General features: G+C 55.4%; 1 protein-coding gene across 1 annotated transcript in view; it reads left to right on the forward strand.

The window, feature by feature from the left end:
* The first annotated feature begins 799 nt into the window (after nt 1-799).
* Nucleotides 800-10,595, forward strand: part of SLCO2B1 (solute carrier organic anion transporter family, member 2B1) — a 37,737-nt gene continuing 27,941 nt past the window's right edge. The window contains exons 1-7 of the mRNA XM_010004561.1: nt 800-805; nt 877-1,014; nt 1,108-1,270; nt 4,242-4,469; nt 6,115-6,213; nt 8,394-8,524; nt 9,274-9,403. Of these exons, the coding sequence (XP_010002863.1) occupies nt 800-805; nt 877-1,014; nt 1,108-1,270; nt 4,242-4,469; nt 6,115-6,213; nt 8,394-8,524; nt 9,274-9,403 (895 nt within the window). The remainder of the gene's footprint in view (nt 806-876; nt 1,015-1,107; nt 1,271-4,241; nt 4,470-6,114; nt 6,214-8,393; nt 8,525-9,273; nt 9,404-10,595) is intronic.

Here is a 10,595-nt window from a genome sequence, read left to right on the forward strand (position 1 = left end):
CAACTTCCCACTTGAGCTGCTGGATTCTGGGGTCAAGGCCAACACAAACTCACAAGCTCTGAAGTGAAACGACTTTCTCTGCCCAAAGCCACTTCCAGCTGGAGGAACTGAGCCCTCCTGACAAACACCAGCCCTGTTGCCCCCTTTTTTTTTTTTGGCAGAGGAGTGTGTCCTGGTTCTGAGCTCGTTTTAAAAGGCCACAGGTGGTAGGAGTGGGGGTAACAGATCAAAGGCTCCTGGTGAATAATTGTGCTTTTGTACAGGGGATTGTAGAATCACAGAGTCATGGAATGGTGGGAGTTAAAAGGCACCTTCAAGATCATCCAGTCCCACCCCTGCATGGGCAGGGACACCTCCCAGCAGCCCAGGCTGCTCCAAGCCCCATCCAACCTGCCCTTCAACACTGCCAGGGAGGGGCCAGCCACAGCTTCCCTGGGCAACCTGGGCCAGGCTCTCCCCCACCTCCCAGCCCAGAATTTCTCCCTCCCATCTCAGCTCCAGCTCCCTCTGCCAGCTGGAAACCCTTCCCCCTGCTCCCATCCCTCCCTGCCCTTGTCCCAAGCCCCTCCCCAGCTTTCCTGGAGCCCCTTCAGGCACTGGAAGCTGCTCTCAGCTCTCCCTGGAGCCTTCTCTTCTCCAGGCTGAACACCCCAACTCTCCCAGCCTGGCTCCAGAGCTGCTCCAGCCCTCCCAGCATCTCCGGGGCCTCCTCTGGCCTCTCTCCAACAGCTCCGTGTCCTTCCTGTGCTGGGGACCCCAGAGCTGTTCCCAGCCCTGCAGGGGGGTCTCAGCAGAGCTGATGAAGGTGTGTAGCTGCCACCCGTGGTGCTGCAGCTCTCAGTGACCGTGCTGGGTGCTCTCCTTTTGTGTTGGCAGTTCTTCGTGCTGTGCCACGGGCTCCTGCAGCTCTCCCAGCTCCTGGTCTCTGGCTACCTGAAAAGCTCCATCTCCACCATCGAGAGACGCTACGGCCTGTCCAGCCAGACCTCAGGGCTGCTGGCCTCCTTCAACGAGGTGAAAACCAGCCTGGTTCTTCTCAGCCAAGGCTCTCCCCCTGCTCCTCTCCTTCCCCTGTGACAGCTCCTGGTGTGGTGTGTCCTGCTGCAGGTGGGGAACACGTTGCTCATCGTCTTCGTCAGCTACTTCGGGAGCAGAGTGCACAGGCCGCGGCTCATCGGCTGCGGGGCCATCCTGGTGTCCCTGGCCGGGTTCCTCATGGCTCTGCCCCACTTCATTACTGGACCCTATGAGTATGACCAGTCTGTTGCCAGTAGGTACTCCAGGAACTTGTTTTATACCTTCTAGGAGAGAGAAGAAGTGACCTTCCCTGGAGGGGCTGCGAGATGTTGGGGTGTCCTCAGGGTTAAATCATCTCAGGTCTTGAGAGGCAACAGTTGGATGGTGGGAGGCAGAGCTGGGGGGCAGCTGGAACCACAGGGAAGTGGGCATGAAACCCACCAGAACACAGGCTGAGCCTCTGGTTCCCCTTCTCTTCTGCATGTCCATGTGGCAAAGAGCAGGTAGCAGGGAGGTCTCCAACCAGGGGAGCTCCCATCCTGTGAGCTGAGGCAGGTTGTCCTCGTGGACATGAGCTGCTCCCTTAATCCCATAGCACGGATAAGGTAAGTTCCCATGGACTCTGAAGTCATTTATGGGGAGGAAACAAAGAGTTCTGGGGAGGAAAACGTGAGTTATGGGGAGGAAAACATGGGTTATGGGGAAGGAAACGAGTTCTGGGGAGGAAAACGTGAGTTGTGGGGAAGGAAATGAGTTCTGGGGAGGAAACAAGAGTTTTGGAGAGGAAAACATGGGTTATGGGGAAGGAAACGAGTTCTGGGGAGGAAAACGTGAGTTGTGGGGAAGGAAATGAGTTCTGGGGAGGAAACAAGAGTTTTGGAGAGGAAAACATGGGTTATGGGGAAGGAAACGAGTTCTGGGGAGGAAAACGTGAGTTGTGGGGAAGGAAATGAGTTCTGGGGAGGAAACAAGAGTTTTGGAGAGGAAAACATGGGTTATGGGGAAGGAAACGAGTTCTGGGGAGGAAAACGTGAGTTGTGGGGAAGGAAATGAGTTCTGGGGAGGAAACAAGAGTTTTGGAGAGGAAAACATGGGTTATGGGGAAGGAAACGAGTTCTGGGGACGAAAACATGAGTTATGGGGAAGGAAACAGGAGTTCTGGGGAGGAAAACATGAGTTCTGGGGAAGGAAACAGGAGTTCTGGGGAAGGAAAACGTGGGTTATGGGGAAGGAAACGAGTTCTGGGGAGGAAAACATGAGTTATAGGGAAGGAAACAGGAGTTCTGGGGAGGAAAACATGGGTTATGGGGAGGAAAACATGAGTTATGGGGAAGGAAACGAGTTCTGGGGAGGAAAACATGGGTTATGGGGAAGGAAACAAGAATTCTGGGGAGGAAAACGTGAGTTATGGGGAGGAAAACATGGGTTATGGGGAAGGAAACGAGTTCTGGGGAGGAAAACATGAGTTATGGGGAGGGAAACAAGTTCTGGGGAGGAAAACATGAGTTGTGGGGAAGGAAACAAGTTCTGGGTAGGAAAACAGGGGTTATAAGGAGGAAACGAGTTTTGGAGAGGAAAACAAGTTCTGGGGAGGAAAACATGAGTTGTGGGGAAGGAAACAAGTTCTGGGTAGGAAAACAGGGGTTATAAGGAGGAAACGAGTTTTGGAGAGGAAAACATGGGTTATGGGGAGGAAACAAGAATGATGGGGAGGAGCTTGACTGACTCAACCCAGCAGGGCAGCTTAGGGGCTGAAAGGCTGCTGTCTGCAATGAGTGTTGGTTTCCCTCCCAACTTGTGGGGCACCTCATCTCCCTTCCCCTGTCTGTCTGAGCTGGTTTTGAGGGAGCACCTTGAGGTTTTAGGCTCCCCTAGAGAATCAACCTCTTGTGAAAGAAACATGCAGGTGTAAATCACTGAGGGAGGAGCAGGACAGGGTGGATTTGGGATATTCTCCTTAAAGAAGGTGAAGGGATAAGGGAGGGAGAAGAGGGATAAAGGAGAGGAGACCACTCTGTTCATACCATCCCAAATCCTGCCATGAATCCTCAGCAGATCTTTTAGAAACCTCCACTGAGCAGCTTTTCTCTGGCTCATCAGAGGGAGCAGCTGGTTCAGGCAGCTGCAGCCCCCAGAGGAGGATTCATAAGGGAGTAATTGATGGGTGCAAACACAGTTCAGGTGCTAATGAGACTTGGGGAAAAAAAATTAGCCACAGGTTTCAGGAGCTCTGGGGCAGGAGGCCCCGGGTGGAGCACTTGGAGTGAGTGGCAAATGATTTGGGGCAAAACCATGGAAATCCTGCTGTGAGCATCACCACCCCCTCCCCCAGTGTTTTAAGGAAGATAAAGGTGCTAGAATCAGCACTTCCCCTTGGGCAGCTCTGTGATCCATTTCTGGGTAAGATGAGTCCTTGTTTCCTGAGGAGCCATTCACAAAACCTGCAGTTTTGCTCCCTTGCCTTTATCACAAGATCCATCAAAGCTCCTGGAAGGGATCCCAGCTCTGCTTCTTCTGTGGAGGTGGCTTTTCATGGCATGTGCATCCATCTTGCTGTGAACATCTGACACTGATATCTGCACTTTTCTTTGCATTTTCTCCCACTGATGTTTCCCACCAGACACCTGCTCAGTGCTTGTCCTGGTGCTTCCTGCTCCCTGGGGGAAGTTTTCTCCAGACCAAGCTCCTTGGCATAGAATCCCAGGCTGGTTTGGGTTGGAAGGGACCTTAATGTCATCCAGTGCCAACCCCCCTGCATGGGCAGGGACCCCTCCCAGCAGCCCAGGCTGCTCCAAGCCCCATCCAACCTGCCCTTCAACCCCCCCAGGGATGGGGCAGCCACAGCTTCTCTGGGCAACCTGGGCCAGGCTCTCCCCACCCTCACAGCCCAGAATTTCTCCCTCCCATCTCAGCTCCAGCTCCCTCTGCCAGCTGGAAACCCTTCCCCCTGCTCCCATCCCTCCCTGCCCTTGTCCCAAGCCCCTCCCCAGCTTTCCTGGAGCCCCTTCAGGCACTGGAAGCTGCTCTCAGCTCTCCCTGGAGCCTTCTCTTCTCCAGGCTCAACACCCCAACTCTCCCAGCCTGGCTCCAGAGCTGCTCCAGCCCTCCCAGCATCTCCGGGGCCTCCTCTGGCCTCTCTCCAACAGCTCCAGGTCCTTCTTTTGCTGGGAACCCCAGACCCAGATGCAGTTCTGCCCCCAGACCTGCTCCCCTTCTCCCCACAGGCGTGTTCAGCAACACCACAGACCTGTGCCAGCCCGAGGTGCCCGGGTCCCAGGGGAACCTCAGCCAAGGCAGCTGCACCCCCCGAGCTGCCCAGGAGAACCACGAGGTGCTCCTGGTGATGTTCCTGGCCCAGGCCCTGCTGGGCATTGGGGGTGTCCCCATCCAGCCCTTTGGCATCTCCTACATCGATGACTTTGCCAGCGAGAGGAACTCCCCCCTCTATTTGGGTAAGGCTGGGGCTGCTGTGGGGGGAGAGGGAAACCATCCTTGGTAGCAGGGCCAGGCAGGACTCGTTGGCATCCGTGAGAGCAGAGGTGGCTCCAGCCCTTCTGCTCCACCTGCTGCTGGGGAGGCTGGTGCAAAACAAGCATCACAGGGTCCTAGGATGCCAGGGTGGAAGGGACCTCAAGGATCATCTGGTCCCACCTTTCCAGGGACTACTCTAGTTTATATGAGGTGGCTCAGCTGGTCGGTGGAGTTGGGTTGTGGTTGGACTTGATGACCTTAAAGGTCTTTTCCAACCAGCAGGATTCTGGGGTTCTGCAATTTAGCAGCTGGTTTCTTGAGAGGGAAAGCTGCTCACATCAACCTCTGCCTGATCTTCATGGAATCCTAGAATGCCAGGTTGGGAGGGACCCCAAGGACCATCTGGTCCAACCTTTCCAGGTCCTACTCCAGCTGGTATGAGGTGGCTCAGCACCCTGTCAAGCTGAGGCTTCAAACTGCCCCATGTGGGGGAATCCACCACTTCCCTTGGGAGACTGTTCCAGTGTTGGACTGTCCTGATGGGGAAACATTTCCCTCTTGTGTCCAATGGGAATCTCCCCAGGAGCAACTGGTGCCCATGACCCCTTGTCTTTTCCATGGGACTCCTTGTCAATAGGGAGTCTCCATCTTCCTGGGAGCCACCCTTTAAGGACTGGAACATGGTGATAAGGTCTTCCCTGAAACCTTCTCTCCTCAAGGTGGAACAACTAGTTTTGTCTTCCTCAAGCTTGGACAGGCTGCAGACTGACTGGGAGTGTTGGGAAACCTGTTTTATGGGAGGTTCTGGGATTTGGGGCCTGGGACATGATAACTGTGTCCTCCTAAAAGAGTCCAACAAGGAGCACAGGAGTCATCTGGGCTCTCTGCTCATGGGAGGCAGCTGTGGGCTCAGGATGCAGCACTGAAGACTTTATTTAGGTCCAGGGAAAGTTGTAGGAAGCTTTAAAAAGCAGGATCAACCCTCTGGGAAGTGGGCAGGTATCCTGGAGGGGATGCTGGGCAAGAGCTTGTGCATCCAGCTGGGAGGGAAGTCCCAGGGTGGTGGGATGGACAGGGTGGTCCTTGCAGGTCCTTCTGGCCCTTTTCCAGCTGTGACCTGTGAAGGCCTTTTGAACTGAACTGAAAAGCAGCTCATTTCTGTCCAGGGACTGAAAATAACCACAGGAGATTTTGCTTTGGTAGCTGCTCCCAACCTCTGAGCCATGTTGGGAAGGGTCATCTCTGAGGTTGAATCTTCCATAGGTTGAATTATTTTTTTTAACCAGTAATTCACAGAGTTTGCTGGTGGCTTTTACCTCCTTCACCTTGTCAAGAAACCTGGCATTCCTTGTGTTTCTTGTGCCAAAGGGGCACCTCTTGTTCCTGGGTCTGTTTTTGGGATGGTGAAGCAAAGCAGCAGGAAGGGGTCTGAGTTTTGTGAAGCCTTTTCTGTGGAGGGATCCTGGGAAGCACGAGGCTGTTGTCCTGGGAATGGTGTGAGATAAACCAGCTGGAGGCAGATGGGGTGGACCCTGGGCCAGGGCCATCCTGGCTCGAGGCACCTCCTGCCCCCCAAGGTCCTTTCAGGCAGGGCTGAGCCCCTCTCTGCTCTCCCCCCTTCTGCAGGGATCCTGTTCTCCGTGACTGTCATCGGGCCAGGGGTGGCCTTCCTGCTGGGCTCTGCCATGCTGAGGTTTTATGTTGACATGGACAAAGTCTCCAGAGGTGAGTGAAGGTGCCCTTGGAGACCCCACAATTGTTCCCCAGATCCAACCTCAACCTCCCCTGGCACAACTTGAGGCCGTTCCCTCTTGTCCTGTCGCTTGTTCCTGGGGAGCAGAGCCCGACCCCCCTGGCTCCAACCTCCTCTCAGCAGCTGCAGAGCCAGCAGGTCTCCCCTCAGCCTCCTTTGCTCCAGGCTGGACACCCCCAGCTCCCTCAGCTGCTCCTCACAAGTTCTCCAGCCCCTTCTCCTCCTGCTCCAGCCCCTTCCCCAGCTCCGGGGCCCTTCCCTGGACACGCTCCAGCCCCTCCAGGTCCTTCTTGTCCTGAGGGGCCCAGCCCTGCCCCCAGGACTCCAGGTGCCCCCTCCCCAGTGCCCAGCACCACCTTGTTTCCACATTCCTCCCATCCTATCCCTCTAACCAAAGCAATCCCATGGTTCTAAGTAGACAAGCAATGCTGGGTGGGGCAGCAGGGGAAGATGAAATGGGGTTCCCTTTAAAAGCCCTTCCTGGGCTATCAGAGCATTTGTCCTCATTTCCCTTTTAGCTGCTCTTGAAGCCCAGCCTGGAGAGCTGGAGGCTCTTTCCTGGTCATTAACAGGGCAGAGACACCATTTTACAGCCCAGCATGTCCTCACATGGGGGAAAAAGGTGATGAACAGGATCATTTGGGTGGTGACCAGGGAGCCCCAGGGCTGGGACTGGGTGAGGAGCAGGTGTTGAAACTAAAGATGCATGAGCTTTGGCTCCTCCTCGGTGCCTCCAGCTCATTCCTGCCCATGGAATTCACCAGGTGCTTGTTGTTTTCACCTGGATTTTGTCACTCTCACTTTGTGCTGGTTACTCTGGTTTTGGTGTTGCCTCCTCCTCTCAAGAAACCTCCAGGCTTGTTGCTCCAGCCCATCCTCCTCAGTGGGTGAAGCTCAGAGAGGCACCTGCAGGTCTTCTTGGTTTATCTGAAGGCTGAGGACATGGAACCAGGGGCTGCACACCCTGGTGCTCAAGGTGTCCATCTTCTGCAAGCAGATGGTGGATGAGAAATGTGCCAGAGCAGCTAGAACTGGAGAACACCCAGTTCCAGAGCTGTCTCCAGCCTTCAGATGCCTTCAGCCTACTGGGAAGAGCCAGTGACCTGGGGCTGCTTGATGCTCAGTCTCATCTAACCTCGTGGTTTCCTAGAGGAAAACCCAACAACCAACCTTTCTGGTGTTAATTCAGGAAAGGATTTAAAATTCCCACTTGCTAAATGCATCTGGCAGGGAGGAGATGGTCACAGGGTCCTTTGACCCAGCCCTTGTTGCTTCCCAAGATCAGAAGGGAAGGGATTTGAGTTTCCATTGCACCCCCCAGGGAGAAGAGCTCCCTCATGTCAAACCTCAGAGCTAAGGAAGGGGTTTCTGGCAGGACTCCCTTCCTGGGGGTGTCCAACCACAGGGATCCCCTTCTTCCCTAGAAATATTTCTTGGTTCAGCCTCACCCTGATGTGAATTTGGACTCTGGTTCCTGCAGACCTTGTTTTGTTTATGCCAAGTGCCCTCCCCACAGAAAATGGTCCCTGTGGCAGGGTGGCCTGGGCAGGTTGGGGGCACAGCAGGAGGAAGGGACAGGATCCCTTTAAAGCATCTTTAAGGATCATCTGTTGGTCGAGCTGGAAACCAGACACTGCACCAGACTGGTGGGAAGAGCTCCAGGGCCCAAGTCCTGCTGTGGACAGGGGGTCCTGACTGTGAAGAACTCGACCAGGGCTGCCAGAAGTTAACTGGAGTTCACCCCATTTTCACCTTAAGGCAGGATTTTTCCTCCTGTCTTGCCAGACCTCCTGGATAATCCCTCTGAGCGAGTCCTTCCAAGCTTTGTCACCCCATGAACACCCCTCCTTTGAGAAGGCTGTGCTGGGGGTGCTCTCCTTTGCCTTTCCAGCTCCAGGACATCCCTGGCCCAGTCACCTCCATCCAAAAGGTTTTCCCCCACACCCAGCTGGTAACAGGGAATGACATTTAAGCACCATCAGATCAGTCGGGTGCAAACGCTGCTAAGCCCCTCAAACTGATGCTCGCCAGGTTTGGGAGCCACCACCCTGGAGCTCCCTGATGACTGAGCCACCTGTCCCCATCCCTTTGGGGCACTGGGATCCCTCCACCCAGCTCTGCTTTAACCCCCATTTCTCCCTGTGTGTTGCAGACAAGGTCCAGCTGAGCCCGAGGGACCCGCGCTGGGTGGGCGCCTGGTGGTTGGGCTTCCTGGTGGCAGCCACCCTGGTGGCCCTGGCTGCTCTGCCCTACTTCTTCTTCCCAAGGGAAATGCCAAAGGAGGTAGGAGAGGTGCTGCAGGTGACACCCCAAAAGGCACGGGGGAGCTGAGCTTTGCTCCCCTCTCCCAGGTCAGAGGCTTTGGGAAGCAAAGCAGATGCTCCGTGAAACCCAGGGTGGTGCAAGGAGCCCCAGTGGCTGTGGTTGTGTCCTTGGTGGGACACTGGGAATAGCACCTGGGTGTTGGTTGTGTGCCCAGCTCTGGGGTCCCCAGCACAGGGAGGACACAGAGCTGTTGGAGAGAGGCCAGAGGAGGCCCCGGAGATGCTGGGAGGGCTGGAGCAGCTCTGGAGCCAGACTGGGCGAGTTGGGGTGTTCAGCCTGGAGAAGAGAAGGCTCCAGGGAGAGCTGAGAGCAGCTTCCAGTGCCTGAAGGGGCTCCAGGAAAGCTGGGGAGGGGCTTGGGACAAGGGCAGGGAGGGATGGGAGCAGGGGGAAGGGTTTCCAGCTGGCAGAGGGAGCTGGAGCTGAGATGGGAGGGAGAAATTCTGGGCTGTGAGGGTGGGGAGAGCCTGGCCCAGGTTGCCCAGAGAAGCTGTGGCTGCCCCATCCCTGGGGGTGTTGAAGGGCAGGTTGGATGGGGCTTGGAGCAGCCTGGGCTGCTGGGAGGTGTCCCTGCCCATGCAGGGGGTTGGAACTGGATGATCTTGAAGGTCCCTTCCAACTCAAACCAGTCTGATTTCTCTGCATGGGAACACATCCCACTGCTCAAGCCCTGTGCTCCTCACAACCACCCTTCTGGCTCACCTGGAGGTGGGTCTCTTTGGAAATGGTCCTGCTCCTGCTGCTGCACCTCCGTGGCAGCTGCTGGGAGATGCAGCAGGGGTGGCCCTTGTTTCCCAGCAGGAGGAACCACCCCTGCCCAATGGTGAAATCCCAGTTGGTAGGAAATATGAATCAGGAGCCTTTCCTTAGAAGCAGGTGTTTGAAATCCTGAGGTGGGAGGGTGGGTTGTCCCAATTCTCCTTCCAAAACCCCTTCCCTCTCCTCCCAGAGCCCCTTTCACTCTCCATGGGATCAGCTGCTGCCCCAGCACCCACCTTCACCCACTGCTGCTTCTCCCTGCCACCTCCTTGCTGGCCAAAAGGATTTGAGACATTTCCCAGCCCCTAAACCTCCTGGGTCTGTAAAGTTCTTGGACATAACTACCAGTGCAAAACCTTTAGTAGCCAAAACTTGTTGTTGGAAGCCCAAGTGACCCCTGTCTGCTCGGGGGGGGGGGCTCTTACTGGTGCTCACTGGTGGGACAGGACTTTGCTCCGTGTTTCCTACCAGGGTTTTTGCTTCTCCTGAGCTCTTCAGTGCTGGTGCCAGGATGCAAAACACCTCATGAGCTTCCCCAGGGTTCCTCTGGCTGCAGGTCGGGGCTTTTTGGCAGCTGGTGTGTTGTGAGGAGCAACAGAAAGCAAATTGTGGCATCATGTTGTGGTTACTGAAGCTGCTGGGACGCGCTTAGTGGGTGAAACTGTGTTTGTCTCCATGTCTGGGCTACACTTGAACCTGTGTGATTGGCTTGCAGGGGTAGCTGGTCTTGGGCCAGAGTCAAAGCTTTCTTGTCTAAACAAGTCCATGCACTGTCTGGTGCAGAATAATCCTTCATTTCTCCTGCCCCTGCCTGAATTACTGCAGAAACAAGTGGTTCTTCAGGAGGTTTGGGTTTTCCCTCCCTGGGGAAAACACAACCTGATGTACCAGTCACACTTCTGGGGAAAACACAACCTGCTGTACCAGTCACACTTCTGGGGGTGTAATGGTCTTCTGCTGGGTTGCATGTGCTGAGAGGCTTGCAGAGATGCTGCAGTTATGGGAGGTCATGGGGTGGAAACTGCTCTGCTGCTCTCAGGGAACAGGCTCCAGTGGCACCAGGGGAGGTTTAGATGAGAGATTAGAAAAGAATGTGTTCACTGAAAGGGTCAGCAATCCCTGGCCCAGGCTGCCCAGGGAGGTGGGTGAGTCTCCATCCCTGCAGGGGTTTCAAAGCCATGGGGATGTGGTGCTGAGGGACATGGTTTAAGCACTGGGCTTGGTGGAGTTGGGTTATGGTTGGTAGAGTTGGGTTGTGGTTGGTAGAGTTG

The sequence above is a fragment of the Chaetura pelagica genome, unplaced genomic scaffold (assembly GCF_000747805.2).
Source record: "Chaetura pelagica isolate M959 unplaced genomic scaffold, ChaPel_1.0 scaffold659, whole genome shotgun sequence".
Taxonomy (NCBI): domain Eukaryota; kingdom Metazoa; phylum Chordata; class Aves; order Apodiformes; family Apodidae; genus Chaetura; species Chaetura pelagica.